This window comes from Scyliorhinus torazame, chromosome 12 (assembly GCF_047496885.1).
Source record: "Scyliorhinus torazame isolate Kashiwa2021f chromosome 12, sScyTor2.1, whole genome shotgun sequence".
NCBI classification, from domain to species: Eukaryota; Metazoa; Chordata; class Chondrichthyes; order Carcharhiniformes; family Scyliorhinidae; genus Scyliorhinus; species Scyliorhinus torazame.
Window position 1 is genome coordinate 210,985,212 of NC_092718.1, and position 25,874 is coordinate 211,011,085.

General features: G+C 43.7%; 1 protein-coding gene across 1 annotated transcript in view; it reads right to left on the reverse strand.

Annotated features, from left to right (window-relative positions):
* LOC140386945 (multidrug and toxin extrusion protein 1-like) overlaps positions 1 to 25,874 on the reverse strand; it is a 102,464-nt gene that overhangs the window by 15,713 nt on the left and 60,877 nt on the right. The window contains exon 11 of the mRNA XM_072469862.1: positions 8 to 83. Coding sequence (XP_072325963.1) covers positions 8 to 83 — 76 coding nt within the window. The remainder of the gene's footprint in view (positions 1 to 7; positions 84 to 25,874) is intronic.

Genomic DNA, 25,874 nt, shown 5'->3' on the forward strand with positions numbered 1-25,874 from the left:
TACTCACCGGTCATTGGTGAAGATTTTTGCAACGACATCTTTAAGACCCAGAAGCAACGCCATGAGGCACAACGCCACACAACCTGTTAAAAGAGATCACTTTCAGCACGCCGGAGTGAGACACAGTACACAGCACCACACACACACACAACCATAAATTAACTTGGTTTCAAAAGCACAAGGTGTGTTGCGAGACTGACACAGTACAGATTGCCCACTGTTACAGTGGGAGTGCACACTATTTAAAGAGCCCCCCCAGTCCTAAAATGTCCACCAGACATGGTTTGAACAACTAACTGCCCCACTCCTGCCCCCTGGTGGTGCTGCCTCCCAGACCAGAAACACAGGGGGCTGGAGTATAAAAGTAAAGGAACCTTTATTACAACCGTACAGGCCATTGGTCGCACCACAACCAGAGTATTGTGTCACTTACTTGAACAGGGACATACTTGCAATGGAAGCAGATAGGAGAACATTGACTTGGCTGATTCCTGGCGTGAGGAGCTGGTCCTCGGAGGAAACGTTGAGCTGGTTGGACCGCACTGGAGTTCGGAAGAATGAGAGATGCTCTTATCGAAACATGTAGAATTTAGAGGGGGCTTGATAGGGTTGATGATGGGTGGCGGTTTCCTCTCAGACAGGAACCTAGAAATGGGAGGGGGGGGGGCACAGCTTAGAAATAAAGGGGTTTGCCATTTAAGACTGAGGTGAGGGAAGAATCTCTTCTCTCAAGAGAGCCCAGGAGTGTTTGGAATTCCCTCCCCCAGCGGGCAGAGGGGGCCGGCTCACTGAATACATTCAAACCTGAGTCGGTCAGATTTCCGATTGACAAGGGGACCAAGAGTAATGGGAGACGGGCAGGAATCATAGAATCATCATAGAATTTACAGTGCAGAGTGTTGTGTTATGTACTCTGGGGTAACACAGGCTGCAACTTGATGCAGCTTTGACCAAACGATACTGAGGTACCCTCAATAATGACGCTTAGAGATTAAACTGTAAAGACGAGAGACGAGAGCTGACTGTTGCACAGACCATGAGGCAGCCCTTTATGTATGGCTCCCAGATGGGCGGAGCCAGAGGCGGAGTCCCCAGGGTTCCAAGCCCAGTCTTAAAGGGGACATCACCTTACATGATGATAAGGCAGTAACCGTTCATCACAGATACTCAAGACTTTGAAGTAAGTTCAATGTGATTTATTGAACCATTAGCACAGTTCTCTATGAGTTCGGCTCTCCTGCTAATCTTGCTATAGTAACTCAGTCTAGCTAACCAGTCTGCTCTAAGCCACGTGGTGGGTGTGATGCTTCTGATCTGCCCCTGTCCTACTCTCTAAGTGTCGCCTGTGGAAAGAGACAGAGCATGTGTGCCCTGTCCTTATATATGGGTTGTGTAATGCCCCCTTGTGGTAGTGTCACCTCTGGGTATCTTGACTGCCCATTGGTCGTGTCCTATTCTATGTGTTCATTAGCTGTATGTCTGCATGTCATGATGTCTCTGGTGCTCCCTCTAGTGTTTACTTAGTCGTAGTGCATTTACATTAACCCCTTGTGTATTTACAGTGATGCATATCACCGCACAAACGAAGGCCATTCAACCCATCGGGTCTGCACCGGCCCGTGGAAAGAGCACCTCACTCAAGCCCACACCTCCACCCTATCCCCGCAACCCAGTAACCCCACCTAAACTTTTTGGACACTAAGGGCAATTTAGCATGGCCAATCCACCTAACCTGCATATGTTTAGACTGTGGGGGGAAACCGGAGCACCCGGAGGAAACCCACGCACACACGGGGAGAACGTGCAGACTCCGCACAGACAGTCACCCGAGGCCGGAATCGAACCCGGGTCCCTGGCACTGTGAGGCAGCAGTGCTTACCAGTGTGCCGCCAAAAGTGGAGTTGACGCCACGATCCGATCAGCCATGATCGTGTTGAATGGCGGAGCAGGCTCGAGGGGCCAAGTGGCCTACTCCTGCTCCTAATTCATGTAAACCCATAAGAGGAGGGACCGGAAAAGGGTTCGGAATAACTTTAGAAAGGGAAGGGAAGAGCGATTTGAGACACGTTTAGCAGAAATGAGCAGAGATAGAAAAAGTCGACAGAGGAAAAAGAAAGAGGGGCTCCTCGCAAGAAAGGGAGGGAGAGAGAAAGGGAGGAGATGGAGGGGAGAAACCCAAGAGGGAGAGACAAGGCTGCACAGAAGTGACACAGAAAGAGAAACACAGTTGAATTTTCAGGCCCAGCCAAAAATGCCAGGTGGGGTCGGAAGCTGCCAGCGTTGGCCGGCATGTTGGTTTCCCAACGTGGTCCCTGCAGTTTAGAGGGGAGAGATACTGGGCCTCCACCCAGCAAGCAGTCATTAATCTCACTAAGAGCCTCGTTGACTCTAATTACCCTGTAGGCAAAGAGGAGAGTGCCTGTGGCGGTGTTGAAGTGGTGGAGGGGGGGCTTCCTCTGGCTGCGTGCAGGATTAACCACAGGCAGCCCGAGAGATGGGTCCCTACCCACCAGGCTGCAAGATCCATTTATTAATTAAAGTGCTTTGAAAAGAAGCTCGGAGCGAGAGAGAGTGCGTCCATTTTGAAGCACGCTCGCTGCTACTCAACTTCCTTCACCGCCCGCTGCTCCTTTCAAAACAGAAATGCTCTGATTGGCCATTCAGCTTCAAGAGCCCATCCACCACCATTAATTGAACAGGGAACCATAGCAGTTATAATGTCACCTCTGTGAATATATCCCCAAAACCCAACCCACAGGAAAAACCACCCCATCGTGACAAAGATCAAGGAAGACACAAACACAGATACATTCACACTTGTACACACACATCATAGACTCACACACATTCAGACTCACACACATTCAGACACACACACATTCAGACTCACACACATTCAGTCTCACACACACATCATAGACTCACACACATTCAGACACACACACATTCAGACTTACACACATCATAGACTCACACACATTCAGACACACACACATTCAGACTCACACACATTCAGTCTCACACACACATCATAGACTCACACACATTCAGACACACACACATTCAGACTCACACACATCATAGACTCACACACATTCAGACACACACACATTCAGACTCACACACATTCAGTCTCACACACACATCATAGACTCACACACATTCAGACACACACACATTCAGACTCACACACATTCAGTCTCACACACACATCATAGACTCACACACATTCAGACACACACATATTCAGACTCACACACATCATAGACTCACACACATTCAGACACACACACATTCAGACACACACACATTCAGACACACACACATTCAGACTCACACACATCATAGACTCACACACATTCAGACACACACACATTCAGACTCACACACATTCAGACTCACACACATTCAGACACACACACATTCAGACTCACACACATTCAGACTCACACACATCATAGACTCACACACATTCAGACACACACACATTCAGACTCACACACATTCAGACTCACACACATTCAGACACACACACATTCAGACTCACACACATTCAAACTCTCACACATTCAGACTCACACACATTCATAGACTCACACACATTCAGACACACACACATCATAGACTCACACACATTCAGACTCACACACATCGTAGACTCACACACATCATAGACTCACACACATTCAGACACACACACATTCAGACTCACACACATTCAGACTCACACACATTCAGACACACACACATTCAGACTCACACACATTCAGACTCACACACATCATAGACTCACACACATTCAGACACACACACATTCAGACTCACACATATTCAGACTCACACACATCATAGACTCACACACATTCAGACACACACACATTCAGACTCACACACATTCAGACACACACACATTCAGACTCACACACATTCAGACTCACACACATCATAGACGCACACACACACATCATAGACTCACACACATTCAGACTCACACACATTCAGACTCACACACATTCAGACTCACACAGATTCAGACACACACACATTCAGACTCACACATATTCAGACTCACACACATCATAGACTCACACACATTCAGACACACACACATTCAGACTCACACACATTCAGACACACACACATTCAGACTCACACACATTCAGACTCACACACATCATAGACGCACACACACACATCATAGACTCACACACATTCAGACTCACACACATTCAGACTCACACACATTCAGACTCACACAGATTCAGACTCACACACATCATAGACTCACACACATTCAGACTCACACACATTCAGACTCACACACATTCAGACTCACACACATCATAGACGCACACACACACATCATAGACTCACACACATTCAGACACACACACATTCAGACACACACATTCAGACTCACACATCATAGACTCACACACATTCAGACTCACACACATCATAGACTCACACACATTCAGACTCACACACACATCATAGACTCACACACATTCAGACACACACACATTCAGACTCACACACATTCAGACTCACACACATTCAAACTCTCACACATTCAGACTCACACACATTCATAGACTCACACACATTCAGACACACACACATCATAGACTCACACACATTCAGACTCACACACATTGTAGACTCACACACATCATAGACTCACACACATCATAGACTCACACACATTCAGACACACACACACATCATAGACTCACACACATCATAGACACACACACATTCAGACTCACACACATTCAGACTCACACACATTAACACTTGTACACACACATCATAGACTCACACACATTCAGACTCACACACATTCAGACTCACACACATTCAGACTCACACACATCATAGACGCACACACATTCAGACTCACACACATTCAGACACACACACATTCAGACACACACACATTCAGACTCACACACATCATAGACTCACACACATTTAGACACACACACATTCAGACTCACACACATTCAGACACACACACATTCAGACACACACACATTCAGACACACACACACATTCAGACTCACACACATTCAGACTCACACACATCATAGACTCACACACATTCAGACACACACACATTCAGACTCACACACATTCAGACTCACACACATTCAGACACACACACATTCAGACTCACACACATTCAGACTCACACACATCATAGACTCACACACATTCAGACACACACACATTCAGACTCACACACATTCAGACTCACACACATTCAGACACACACACATTCAGACTCACACACATTCAGACTCACACACATTCAGACACACACACATTCAGACTCACACACATTCAGACACACACACATTCAGACTCACACACATTCAGACTCACACACATCATAGACTCACACACATTCAGACACACACACATTCAGACTCACACATATTCAGACTCACACACATCATAGACTCACACACATTCAGACACACACACATTCAGACTCACACACATTCAGATACACACACATTCAGACTCACACACATTCAGACTCACACACATCATAGACGCACACACACACATCATAGACTCACACACATTCAGACTCACACACATTCAGACTCACACACATTCAGACTCACACAGATTCAGACTCACACACATCATAGACTCACACACATTCAGACTCACACACATTCAGACTCACACACATCATAGACGCACACACACACATCATAGACTCACACACATTCAGACACACACACATTCAGACTCACACACATTCAGACTCACACATCATAGACTCACACACATTCAGACTCACACATCATAGACTCACACACATTCAGACTCACACACACATCATAGACTCACACACATTCAGACACACACACATTCAGACTCACACACATTCAGACTCACATACATTCAGACTCACACACATTCAAACTCTCACACATTCAGACTCACACACATTCATAGACTCACACACATTCAGACACACACACATCATAGACTCACACACATTCAGACTCACACACATCGTAGACTCACACACATCATAGACTCACACACATTCAGACACACACACATTCAGACTCACACACATTCAGTCTCACACACACATCATAGACTCACACACATTCAGACACACACACATTCAGACTCACACACATCATAGACTCACACACATTCAGACACACACACATTCAGACTCACACACATTCAGTCTCACACACACATCATAGACTCACACACATTCAGACACACAGACATTCAGACTCACACACATCATAGACTCACACACATTCAGACACACACACATTCAGACTCACACACATTCAGACACACACACATTCAGACACACACACATTCAGACACACACACATTCAGACACACACACATTCAGACTCACACACATCATAGACTCACACACATTCAGACACACACACATTCAGACTCACACACATTCAGACTCACACACATTCAGACACACACACATTCAGACTCACACACATTCAGACTCACACACATCATAGACTCACACACATTCAGACACACACACATTCAGACTCACACACATTCAGACTCACACACATTCAGACACACACACATTCAGACTCACACACATTCAGACTCACACACATTCAGACACACACACATTCAGACTCACACACATTCAGACACACACACATTCAGACTCACACACATTCAGACTCACACACATCATAGACTCACACACATTCAGACACACACACATTCAGACTCACACATATTCAGACTCACACACATCATAGACTCACACACATTCAGACACACACACATTCAGACTCACACACATTCAGACACACACACATTCAGACTCACACACATTCAGACTCACACACATCATAGACGCACACACACACATCATAGACTCACACACATTCAGACTCACACACATTCAGACTCACACACATTCAGACTCACACAGATTCAGACACACACACATTCAGACTCACACATATTCAGACTCACACACATCATAGACTCACACACATTCAGACACACACACATTCAGACTCACACACATTCAGACACACACACATTCAGACTCACACACATTCAGACTCACACACATCATAGACGCACACACACACATCATAGACTCACACACATTCAGACTCACACACATTCAGACTCACACACATTCAGACTCACACAGATTCAGACTCACACACATCATAGACTCACAGACATTCAGACTCACACACATTCAGACTCACACACATTCAGACTCACACACATCATAGACGCACACACACACATCATAGACTCACAGACATTCAGACTCACACACATTCAGACACACACACATTCAGACTCACACACATTCAGACTCACACATCATAGACTCACACACATTCAGACTCACACACATCATAGACTCACACACATTCAGACTCACACACACATCATAGACTCACACACATTCAGACACACACACATTCAGACTCACACACATTCAGACTCACACACATTCAAACTCTCACACATTCAGACTCACACACATTCATAGACTCACACACATTCAGACACACACACATCATAGACTCACACACATTCAGACTCACACACATCGTAGACTCACACACATCATAGACTCCCACACATCATAGACTCACACACATTCAGACACACACACACATCATAGACTCACACACATCAGAGACACACACACATTCAGACTCACACACATTCAGACTCACACACATTAACACTTGTACACATACATCATAGACTCACACACATACAGACTCACACACATTCAGACTCACACACATCATAGACGCACACACATTCAGACTCACACACATTCAGACACACACACATTCAGACTCACACACATTCAGTCTCACACACACATCATAGACTCACACACATTCAGACACACACACATTCAGACTCACACACATCATAGACTCACACACATTCAGACACACACACATTCAGACTCACACACATTCAGACACACACACATTCAGACACACACACATTCAGACACACACACACATTCAGACTCACACACATTCAGACTCACACACATCATAGACTCACACACATTCAGACACACACACATTCAGACTCACACACATTCAGACTCACACACATTCAGACACACACACATTCAGACTCACACACATCATAGACTCACACACATTCAGACACACACACATTCAGACTCACACACATTCAGACTCACACACATTCAGACTCACACACATTCAGACACACACATTCAGACTCACACACATTCAGACTCACACACATCATAGACTCACACACATTCAGACACACACACATTCAGACTCACACATATTCAGACTCACACACATCATAGACTCACACACATTCAGACACACACACATTCAGACTCACACACATTCAGACACACACACATTCAGACTCACACACATCATAGACGCACACACACACATCATAGACTCACACACATTCAGACTCACACACATTCAGACTCACACACATTCAGACTCACACAGATTCAGACACACACACATTCAGACTCACACATATTCAGACTCACACACATCATAGACTCACACACATTCAGACACACACACATTCAGACTCACACACATTCAGACACACACACATTCAGACTCACACACATCATAGACGCACACACACACATCATAGACTCACACACATTCAGACTCACACACATTCAGACTCACACACATTCAGACTCACACAGATTCAGACTCACACACATCATAGACTCACACACATTCAGACTCACACACATTCAGACTCACACACATCATAGACGCACACACACACATCATAGACTCACACACATTCAGACACACACACATTCAGACTCACACACATTCAGACTCACACATCATAGACTCACACACATTCAGACTCACACACATCATAGACTCACACACATTCAGACTCACACACACATCATAGACTCACACACATTCAGACACACACACATTCAGACTCACACACATTCAGACTCACACACATTCAAACTCTCACACATTCAGACTCACACACATTCAGACACACACACATCATAGACTCACACACATTCAGACTCACACACATCGTAGACTCACACACATCATAGACTCACACACATTCAGACACACACACATTCAGACTCACACACATTCAGACACACACACATTCAGACTCACACACATTCAGACACACACATTCAGACTCACACACATTCAGACTCACACACATCATAGACTCACACACATTCAGACACACACACATTCAGACTCACACATATTCAGACTCACACACATCATAGACTCACACACATTCAGACACACACACATTCAGACTCACACACATTCAGACACACACACATTCAGACTCACACACATTCAGACTCACACACATCATAGACGCACACACACATCATAGACTCACACACATTCAGACTCACACACATTCAGACTCACACAGATTCAGACACACACACATTCAGACTCACACATATTCAGACTCACACACATCATAGACTCACACACATTCAGACACACACACATTCAGACTCACACACATTCAGACTCACACACATTCAAACTCTCACACATTCAGACTCACACACATTCATAGACTCACACACATTCAGACACACACACATCATAGACTCACACACATTCAGACTCACACACATCGTAGACTCACACACATCATAGACTCACACACATTCAGACACACACACATTCAGACTCTCACACATTCAGACACACACACATTCAGACTCACACACATTCAGACACACACACATTCAGACTCACACACATTCAGACTCACACACATCATAGACTCACACACATTCAGACACACACACATTCAGACTCACACATATTCAGACTCACACACATCATAGACTCACACACATTCAGACACACACACATTCAGACTCACACACATTCAGACACACACACATTCAGACACACACACATTCAGACTCACACAGATTCAGACACACACACATTCAGACTCACACATATTCAGACTCACACACATCATAGACTCACACACATTCAGACACACACACATTCAGACTCACACACATTCAGACACACACACATTCAGACTCACACACATTCAGACTCACACACATCATAGACGCACACACACACATCATAGACTCACACACATTCAGACTCACACACATTCAGACTCACACACATTCAGACTCACACAGATTCACTCACACACATCATAGACTCACACACATTCAGACTCACACACATTCAGACTCACACACATCATAGACGCACACACACACATCATAGACTCACACACATTCAGACACACACACATTCAGACTCACACACATTCAGACTCACACATCATAGACTCACACACATTCAGACTCACACACATCATAGACTCACACACATTCAGACTCACACACACATCATAGACTCACACACATTCAGACACACACACATTCAGACTCACACACATTCAAACTCTCACACCTTCAGACTCACACACATTCATAGACTCACACACATTCAGACACACACACATCATAGACTCACACACATTCACACTCACACACATCGTAGACTCACACACATCATAGACTCACACACATCATAGACTCACACACATTCAGACACACACACACATCATAGACTCACACACATCATAGACACACACACATTCAGACTCACACACATTCAGACTCACACACATTAACACTTGTACACACACATCATAGACTCACACACATTCAGACTCACACACATTCAGACTCACACACATTCAGACTCACACACATCATAGACGCACACACACACATCATAGACTCACACACATTCAGACACACACACATTCAGACTCACACACATTCAGACTCACACATCATAGACTCACACACATTCAGACTCACACACATCATAGACTCACACACATTCAGACTCACACACACATTCAGACTCACACACATTCAGACACACACACATTCAGACTCACACACATTCAGACACACACACATTCAGACTCACACACATTCAGACTCACACACATCATAGACTCACACACATTCAGACACACACACATTCAGGCTCACACATATTCAGACTCACACACATCATAGACTCACACACATTCAGACACACACACATTCAGACTCACACACATTCAGACACACACACATTCAGACTCACACACATTCAGACTCACACACATCATAGACGCACACACACACATCATAGACTCACACACATTCAGACTCACACACATTCAGACTCACACACATTCAGACTCACACACATTCAGACTCACACACATCATAGACTCACACACATTCAGACTCACACACATTCAGACTCACACACATTCAGACTCACACACATCATAGACGCGCACACACACATCATAGACTCACACACATTCAGACACACACACATTCAGACTCACACACATTCAGACTCACACATCATAGACTCACACACATTCAGACTCACACACATCATAGACTCACACACATTCAGACTCACACACACATCATAGACTCACACACATTCAGACACACACACATTCAGACTCACACACATTCAGACTCACACGCATTCAAACTCTCACACATTCAGACTCACACACATTCAAAGACTCACACACATTCAGACACACACACATCATAGACTCACACACATTCAGACTCACACACATCGTAGACTCACACACATCATAGACTCACACACATCATAGACTCACACACATTCAGACACACACACACATCATAGACTCACACACATCATAGACACACACACATTCAGACTCACACACATTCAGACTCACACACATTAACACTTGTACACACACATCATAGACTCACACACATTCTGACTCACACACACATCATAGGCTCACACATATTCAGACTCACACACATTCAGACAGACACACACATTCAGACACACACACACATTCAGACTCACACACATTCAGACTAACACACACACATTCAGACAGACTCACACACATTCAGACAAACACACACATTCAGACTCACACACATTCAGACTCACACACATTCATAGACTCACACACATCATAGACTCACACATATTCAGACTCACACACATTATAGACTCACACACATTCAGACTCGCACACATTCATAGACTCACACACATTCAGACTCACACACATTCAGACAGACTCACACACATTCAGACACACACACACATTCAGACAGACTCACACACACGTTCAGACACACACACACATTCAGACAGGCTCACACACATTCAGACTCACACACACATTCGTAGACTCACACACACATTCATAGACTCACACACATTCAGACTCACACACACATTCATAGACTCACACACGTTCAGACTCACACACATCATAGACTCACACACATTCAGACTCACACACACATTCATAGACTCACACACATTTAGACACACACACACATCATAGACTCACACAGATTCAGACTCACACACATCATAGACTCACACACATTCAGACTCACACACACATTCATAGACTCACACACATTCAGACTCACACACATCATAGACTCACACATTCAGACTCACACACATCATAGACTCACACACATCATAGACTCACACACATTCAGACACACACACATTCAGACTCACACACATCATAGACGCACACACACACATCATAGACTCACACACATTCAGACACACACACATTCAGACTCACACACATTCAGACTCACACACCATAGACTCACACACATTCAGACTCACACACATCATAGACTCACACACATTCAGACTCACACACACATCATAGACTCACACACATTCAGACACCCACACATTCAGACTCACACACTTTCAGACTCAGACACATTCAAACTCACACACATTCAGACTCACACACATTCATAGACTCACACACATTCAGACACACACACATCATAGACTCACACACATTCAGACTCACACACATCGTAGACTCACACACATCATAGACTCACACACATCATAGACTCACACACATTCAGACACACACACACATCATAGACTCACACACATCATAGACACACACACATTCAGACTCACACACATTCAGACTCACACACATTAACACTTGTACACACACATCATAGACTCACACACATTCTGACTCACACACATCATAGACTCACACAAATTCAGACTCACACACATTCAGACAGACTCACACACATTCAGACACACACACACATTCAGACTCACACACATTCAGACTAACACACATTCAGACTCACACACATTCAGACAGTCTCACACACATTCAGACAAACACACACATTCAGACTCACACACATTCAGACTCACACACATTCATAGACTCACACACATCATAGACTCACACACATTCAGACTCACACACATAATAGACTCACACACATTCAGACTCACACACATTCAGACAGACTCACACACATTCAGACACACACACATTCAGACAGACTCACACACACGTTCAGACACACACACACATTCAGACAGGCTCACACACATTCAGACTCACACACACATTCGTAGACTCAAACACACATTCATAGACTCACACACATTCAGACTCACACACACATTCATAGACACACACATTTAGACACACACACACATCATAGACTCACACAGATTCAGACTCACACACATCATAGACTCACACACATTCAGACTCACACACACATTCATAGACTCACACACATTCAGACTCACACACATCATAGACTCACACATTCAGACTCACACACATCATAGACTCACACACATCATAGACTCACACACATTCAGACACACACACATTCAGACTCACACACATCATAGACGCACACACATTCAGACACACACACATTCAGACTCACACACATTCAGACTCACACACATTCAGACACACACACATTCAGACTCACACACATTCAGACACACACACATTCAGACTCACACACATTCAGACTCACACACATCATAGACTCACACACAATCAGACACACACACATTCAAACTCACACACATTCAGACTCACACACATCATAGACGCACACACACATACATCATAGACTCACACACATTCAGACTCACACAGATTCAGACTCACACAGATTCAGACTCACACACATCATAGACTCACACACATTCAGACTCACACACATTCAGACTCACACACATTCAGACTCACACACATCATAGACGCACACACACATCATAGACTCACACACATTCAGACACACACACATTCAAACTCACACACATTCAGACTCACACATCATAGACTCACACACATTCAGACTCACACACACATCATAGACTCACACACATTCAGACACACACACATTCAGACTCACACACATTCAGACTCACACATTCAAACTCACACACATTCAGACTCACACACATTCATAGACTCACACACATTCAGACACACACACATCATAGACTCACACACATTCAGACTCACACACATCGTAGACTCACACACATCATAGACTCACACACATTCAGACTCACACACATTCAGACTCAAACACACATCATAGACTCACACACATTCAGACACACACACATTCAGACACACACACATTCAGACACACACACATTCAGACTCACACACATCATAGACTCACACACATTCAGACTCACACACACATCATAGACTCACACACATTCAGACACACACACATTCAGACTCACACACATTCAGACTCACACACACATCATAGACGGACGCACATTCAGACTCACACACATCATAGGCGCACACACACACGTCATAGACACACACACATTCAGACTCACACACATTCAGACACACACACATTCAGACTCACACACATTCAGACTCACACACACATCATAGACTCACACACATTCAGAGACACACACATTCAGACTCACACACATCATAGACTCACACACATTCAGACACACACACATTCAGACTCACACACATTCAGACACACACACATTCAGACACACACACACATTCAGACTCACACACATTCAGACTCACACACATCATAGACTCACACACATTCAGACACACACACATTCAGACTCACATACATTCAGACTCACACACATTCAGACACACACACATTAAGACTCACACACATTCAGACTCACACACATCATAGACTCACACACATTCAGACACACACACATTCAGACTCACACACATTCAGACTCACACACATCATAGACTCACACACATCATAGACTCACACACATTCAGACACACACACATTCAGACTCACACACATTCAGACTCACACACATTCAGACACTCACACATTCAGACTCACACACATTCAGACACACACACATTCAGACTCACACACATTCAGACACACACACATTCAGACTCACACACATTCAGACTCACACACATCATAGACTCACACACATTCAGACACACACACATTCAGACTCACACACATTCAGACTCACACACATCATAGACTCACACACATTCAGACTCACACACATTCATAGACTCACACACATTCGGACACACACACATTCAGACTCACACACATTCAGACACACACACATTCAGACTCACACACATCATCGACGCACACACACACATCATAGACTCAAACACATTCAGACACACACACATTCAGACTCACACACATTCAGGCTCACACATCATAGACTCACACACATTCAGACTCACACACATCATAGACTCACACACATTCAGACTCACACACACATCATAAACTTACACACATTCAGACACACACACATTCAGACTCACACACATTCAGACTCACACACATTCAAACTCACACACATTCAGACTCACACACATTCATAGACTCACACACATTCAGACACACACACATCATAGACTCACACACATTCAGGCTCACACACATCGTAGACTCACACACATCATAGACTCACACACATCATTGACTCACACACATTCAGACACACACACACATCATAGACTCACACACATCATAGACACACACACATTCAGACTCACACACATTCAGATTCACACACATTAACACTTGTACACACACATCATAGACTCACACACATTCTGACTCACACACACATCATAGACTCACACATATTCAGACTCACACACATTCAGACAGACTCACACACAATCAGACACACACACACATTCAGACTCACACACATTCAGACTAACACACATTCATAGACACACACATTCAGACAGACTCACACACATTCAGACAAACACACACCTTCAGACTCACACACATTCAGACTCACACACATTCATAGACTCACACACATCATAGACTCACACACATTCAGACTCACACACATTCAGACTCACACACATTATAGACTCACACACATTCAGACTCACACACATTCATAGACTCACACACATTCAGACTCACACACATTCAGACAGACTCACACACACGTTCAGACACACACACACATTCAGACAGGCTCACACACATTCAGACTCACACACACATTCGTAGACTCACACACACATTCATAGACTCACACACATTCAGACTCACACACACATTCATAGACTCACACACATTCAGACTCACACACATCATAGACTCACACACATTCAGACTCACACACACATTCATAGACTCACACACATTTAGACACACACACACATCATAGACTCACACAGATTCAGACTCACACACATCATAGACTCACACACATTCAGACTCACACACACATTCATAGACTCACACACATTCAGACACACACACATTCAGACTCACACACTTTCAGACACACACACATTCAGACTCACACACATTCAGACTCACACACATCATAGACTCACACACATTCAGACACACACACATTCAGACTCACACACATTCAGACTCACACACATCATAGACGCACACACACACACACATCATAGACTCACACACATTCAGACTCACACAGATTCAGACTCACACAGATTCAAACTCACACACATCATAGACTCACACACATTCAGACTCACACACGTTCAGACTCACACACATCATAGACGCACACACACATCATAGACTCACACGCATTCAGACACACACACATTCAGACTCACACACATTCAGACTCACACATCATAGACTCACACACATTCAGACACACACACATTCAGACTCACACACATTCAGACTCACACATTCAAACTCACACACATTCAGACTCACACACATTCATAGACTCACACACATTCAGACACACACACATCATTGACTCACACACATTCAGACTCACACACATCGTAGACTCACACACATCATAGACTCACACACATTCAGACTCACACACATTCAGACTCAAACACATATCATAGACTCACACACATTCAGACACACACACATTCAGACCCACACACATTCAGACACACACACATTCAGACTCACACACATCATAGACTCACACACATTCAGACTCACACACACATCATAGACTCACACACATTCAGACACACACATTCAGACTCACACACAGTCAGACTCACACACACATCATAGACGGACACACATTCAGACTCACACACATCATAGACGCACACACACACATCATAGACACACACACATTCAGACTCACACACATTCAGACACACACACATTCAGGCTCACACACATTCAGACTCACACACACATCATAGACTCACACACATTCAGACACACACACATTCAGACTCACACACATCATAGACTCACACACATTCAAACACACACACATTCAGACTCACACACATTCAGACACACACACATTCAGACACACACACATTCAGACACACACACACATTCAGACTCACACACATTCAGACTCACACACATCATAGACTCACACACATTCAGACACACACACATACAGACTCACATACATTCAGACTCACACACATTCAGACACACACACATTCAGACTCACACACATTCAGACTCACACACATCATAGACTCACACACATTCAGACACACACATTCAGACTCACACACATTCAGACTCACACACATCATAGACTCACACACATCATAGACTCACACACATTCAGACACACACACATTCAGACTCACACACATTCAGACTCACACACATTCAGACACACACACATTCAGACTCACACACATTCAGACACACACACATTCAGACTCACACACATTCAGACACACACACATTCAGACTCACACACATTCAGACTCACACACATCATAGACTCACACACATTCAGACACACACACATTCAGACTCACACACATTCAGACTCACACACATCATAGACTCACACACATTCAGACACACACACATTCAGACTCACACACATTCAGACACACACACATTCAGACTCACACACATCATAGACGCACACACACACATCATAGACTCACACACATTCAGACTCACACACATTCAGACTCACACACATTCAGACTCACACACATTCAGACTCACACACATTCAGACTCACACACATCATAGACGCACACACACACATCATAGACTCAAACACATTCAGACACACACACATTCAGACTCACACACATTCAGACTCACACATCATAGACTCACACACATTCAGACTCACACACATCATAGACTCACACACATTCAGACTCACACACACATCATAGACTTACACACATTCAGACACACACATTCAGACTCACACACATTCAGACTCAGACACATTCAAACTCACACACATTCAGACTCACACACATTCATAGACTCACACACATTCAGACACACACACATCATAGACTCACACACATTCAGACTCACACACATCGTAGACTCACACACATCATAGACTCACACACATCATAGACTCACACACATTCAGACACACACACATCATAGACTCACACACATCATAGACACACACACATTCAGACTCACACACATTCAGACTCACACACATTAACACTTGTACACACACATCATAGACTCACACACACATCATAGACTCACACATATTCAGACTCACACACATTCAGACAGACTCACACACATTCAGACACACACACATTCAGACTCACACACATTCAGACAAACACACATTCATAGACACACACATTCAGACAGACTCACACACATTCAGACAAACCACACATTCAGACTCACACACATTCAGACTCACACACATACATAGACTCACACACATCATAGACTCACACACATTCAGACTCACACACATTTTAGACTCACACACATTCAGACTCACTCACATTCATAGACTCACACACATTCAGACTCACACACATTCAGACAGACTCACACACATTCAGACACACACACACACATTCAGACAGACTCACACACACGTTCAGACTCACACACACATTCGTAGACTCACACACACATTCATAGACTCACACACATTCAGACTCACACACACATTCATAGACTCACACACATTCAGACTCACACACATCATAGACTCACACACATTCAGACTCACACACACATTCATAGACTCACACACATTTAGACACACACACACATCATAGACTCACACAGATTCAGACTCACACACATCATAGACTCACACACATTCAGACTCACACACACATTCATAGACTCACACACATTCAGACTCACACACATCATAGACTCACACATTCAGACTCACACACATCACAGACTCACACACATCATAGACTCACACACATTCAGACACACACACATTCAGACTGACACACATCATAGACTCACACACATTCAGACACACACACATTCAGACTCACACACATTCAGACTCACACACATTCAGACACACACATATTCAGACTCACACACATTCAGACACACACACATTCAGACTCACACACATTCAGACTCACACACATCATAGACTCACACACATTCAGACACACACACATTCAGACTCACACACATTCAGACTCACACACATCATAGATGCACACACACACACATCATAGACTCACACACATTCAGACTCACACAGATTCAGACTCACACACATTCAGACTCACACACATCATAGACGCACACACACACACATCATAGACTCACACACATTCAGACTCACACAGATTCAGACTCACACACATTCAGACTCACACACACATCATAGACTCACACACATTCAGACTCACACACATCATAGACGCACACACACACATCATAGACACACACACATTCAGACTCACACACATTCAGACACACACACATTCAGACACACACACATTCAGACTCACACACATTCAGACTCACACACATCATAGACTCACACACATTCAGACACACACACATACAGACTCACATACATTCAGACTCACACACATTCAGACACACACACATTCAGACTCACACACATTCAGACTCACACACATCAGAGACTCACACACATTCAGACACACACATTCAGACTCACACACATTCAGACTCACACACATTCAGACTCACACATCATAGACTCACACACATTCAGACTCACACACATCATAGACTCACACACATTCAGACTCACACACACATCATAGACTTACACACATTCAGACACACACACATTCAGACTCACACACATTCAGACTCACACACATTCAAACTCACACACATTCAGACTCACACACATTCATAGACTCACACACATTCAGACACACACACATCATAGACTCACACACATTCAGACTCACACACATCGTAGACTCACACACATCATAGACTCACACACATCATAGACTCACACACATTCAGACACACACACATCATAGACTCACACACATCATAGACACACACACATTCAGACTCACACACATTCAGACTCACACACATTAACACTTGTACACACACATCATAGACTCACACACACATCATAGACTCACACATATTCAGACTCACACACATTCAGACAGACTCACACACATTCAGACACACACACACATTCAGACTCACACACATTCAGACAAACACACATTCATAGACACACACATTCAGACAGACTCACACACATTCAGACAAACCACACATTCAGACTCACACACATTCAGACTCACACACATTCATAGACTCACACACATCATAGACTCACACACATTCAGACTCACACACATTATAGACTCACACACATTCAGACTCACTCACATTCATAGACTCACACACATTCAGACTCACACACATTCAGACAGACTCACACACATTCAGACACACACACACACATTCAGACAGACTCACACACACGTTCAGACTCACACACACATTCGTAGACTCACACACACATTCATAGACTCACACACATTCAGACTCACACACACATTCATAGACTCACACACATTCAGACTCACACACATCATAGACTCACACACATTCAGACTCACACACACATTCATAGACTCACACACATTTAGACACACACACACATCATAGACTCACACAGATTCAGACTCACACACATCATAGACTCACACACATTCAGACTCACACACACATTCATAGACTCACACACATTCAGACTCACACACATCATAGACTCACACATTCAGACTCACACACATCACAGACTCACACACATCATAGACTCACACACATTCAGACACACACACATTCAGACTCACACACATCATAGACTCACACACATTCAGACACACACACATTCAGACTCACACATATTCAGACTCACACACATTCAGACACACACATATTCAGACTCACACACATTCAGACACACACACATTCAGACTCACACACATCATAGACTCACACACATTCAGACACACACACATTCAGACTCACACACATTCAGACTCACACACATCATAGATGCACACACACACACATCATAGACTCACACACATTCAGACTCACACAGATTCAGACTCACACACATTCAGACTCACACACATCATAGACGCACACACACACACATCATAGACTCACACACATTCAGACTCACACAGATTCAGACTCACACACATTCAGACTCACACACATTCAGACTCACACACACATCATAGACGGACACACATTCAGACTCACACACATCATAGACGCACACACACACATCATAGACACACACACATTCAGACTCACACACATTCAGACACACACACATTCAGACTCACACACATTCAGACTCACACACACATCATAGACTCACACACATTCAGACACACACACATTCAGACTCACACACATTCAGACTCACACACATCATAGACTCACACACATTCAGACACACACACATTCAGACTCACACACATTCAGACACACACACATTCAGACTCACACACATCATAGACGCACACACACATCATAGACTCACACACATTCAGACTCACACACATTGAGACTCACACACATTCAGACTCACACACATTCAGACTCACACAGATTCAGACTCACACACATCATAGACTCACACACATTCAGACTCACACACATTCCGACTCACACACATTCAGACTCACACACATCATAGACGCACACACACACATCATAGACTCAAACACATTCAGACACACACACATTCAGACTCACACACATTCAGACTCACACATCATAGACTCACACACATTCAGACTCACACACATCATAGACTCACACACATTCAGACTCACACACACATCATAGACTTACACACATTCAGACACACACACATTCAGACTCACACACATTCAGACTCACACACATTCAAACTCACACACATTCAGACTCACACACATTCATAGACTCACACACATTCCGACACACACACATCATAGACTCACACACATTCAGACTCACACACATCGTAGACTCACACACATCATAGACTCACACACATCATAGACTCACACACATTCAGACACACACACACATCATAGACTCACACACATCATAGACACACACACATTCACACTTGTACACACACATCATAGACTCACACACATTCTGACTCACACACACATCATAGACTCACACATATTCAGACTCACACACATTCAGACAGACTCACACACATTCAGACACACACACACATTCAGACTCACTAACATTCAGACTAACACACATTCATAGACACACACATTCAGACAGACTCACACACATTCAGACAAACACACACATTCAGACTCACACACATTCAGACTCACACACATTCATAGACTCACACATATCATAGACTCACACACATTCAGACACACACACATTATAGACTCACACACATTCAGACTCACACACATTCATAGACTCACACACATCCAGACTCACACACATTCAGACAGACTCACACACACACATTCAGACAGACTCACACACACGTTCAGACACACACACACATTCAGACAGGCTCACACACATTCAGACTCACACACACATTCGTAGACTCACACACACATTCATAGACTCACACACATTCAGACTCACACACACATTCATAGACTCACACACATTCAGACTCACACACATCATAGACTCACACACATTCAGACTCACACACACATTCATAGACTCACACACATTTAGACACACACACACATCATAGACTCACACACATTCAGACTCACACACATCATAGACTCACACACATTCAGACTCACACACACATTCATAGACTCACACACATTCAGACTCACACACATCATAGACTCACACATTCAGACTCACACACATCATAGACTCACACACATCATAGACTCACACACATTCAGACACACACACATTCAGACTCACACACATCATAGACTCACACACATTCAGACACACACACATTCAGACTCACACACATTCAGACTCACACACATTCAGACACACGCACATTCAGACTCACACACATTCAGACACACACACATTCAGACTCACACACATTCAGACTCACACACATTCAGACTCACACACATTCAGACACACACACATTCAGACACACACACATTCAGACTCACACAGATTCTGACTCACACACATCATAGACGCACACACACACACATCATAGACTCACACACATTCAGACTCACACAGATTCAGACTCACACAGATTCAGACTCACACACATCATAGACTTACACACATTCAGACACACACACATTCCGACTCACACACATTCAGACTCACACACATTCAAACTCACACACATTCAGACTCACACACATTCATAGACTCACACACATTCCGACACACACACATGATAGACTCACACACATTCAGACTCACACACATCGTAGACTCACACACATCATAGACTCACACACATCATAGACTCACACACATTCAGACACACACACACATCATAGACTCACACACATTCAGACTCACACACATTAACACTTGTACACACACATCATAGACTCACACACATTCTGACTCACACACACATCATAGACTCACACATATTCAGACTCACACACATTCAGACAGACTCACACACATTCAGACACACACACACATTCAGACTCACTAACATTCAGACTAACACACATTCATAGACACACACATTCAGACAGACTCACACACATTCAGACAAACACACACATTCAGACTCACACACATTCAGACTCACACACATTCATAGACTCACACATATCATAGATTCACACACATTCAGACACACACACATTATAGACTCACACACATTCAGACTCACACACATTCATAGACTCACACACATTCAGACTCACACACATTCAGACAGACTCACACACACACATTCAGACAGACTCACACACACGTTCAGACACACACACACATTCAGACAGGCTCACACACATTCAGACTCACACACACATTCGTAGACTCACACACACATTCATAGACTCACACACATTCAGACTCACACACACATTCATAGACTCACACACATTCAGACTCACACACATCATAGACTCACACACATTCAGACTCACACACACATTCATAGACTCACACACATTTAGACACACACACACATCATAGACTCACACACATTCAGACTCACACACATCATAGACTCACACACATTCAGACTCACACACACATTCATAGACTCACACACATTCAGACTCACACACATCATAGACTCACACATTCAGACTCACACACATCATAGACTCACACACATCATAGACTCACACACATTCAGACACACACACATTCAGACTCACACACATCATAGACTCACACACATTCAGACACACACACATTCAGACTCACACACATTCAGACTCACACACATTCAGACTCACACACATTCAGACACACGCACATTCAGACTCACACACATTCAGACACACACACATTCAGACTCACACACATTCAGACTCACACACATTCAGACTCACACACATTCAGACACACACACATTCAGACACACACACATTCAGACTCACACAGATTCAGACTCACACACATCATAGACGCACACACACACACATCATAGACTCACACACATTCAGACTCACACAGATTCAGACTCACACAGATTCAGACTCACACACATCATAGACTCACACACATTCAGACTCACACACATTCAGACTCACACACATTCAGACTCACACACATCATAGACGCACACACACACATCATAGACTCACACACATTCAGACACACACACATTCAGACTCACACACATTCAGACTCACACATCATAAACTCACACACATTCAGACTCACACACACATCATAGACTCACACACATTCAGACACACACACATTCAGACTCACACACATTCAGACTCACACATTCAAACTCACACACATTCAGACTCACACACATTCATAGACTCACACACATTCAGACACACACACATCATAGACTCACACACATTCAGACTCACACACATCGTAGACTCACACACATCATAGACTCACACACATCATAGACTCACACACATTCAGACACACACACACATCATAGACTCACACACATCATAGACACACACACATTCAGACT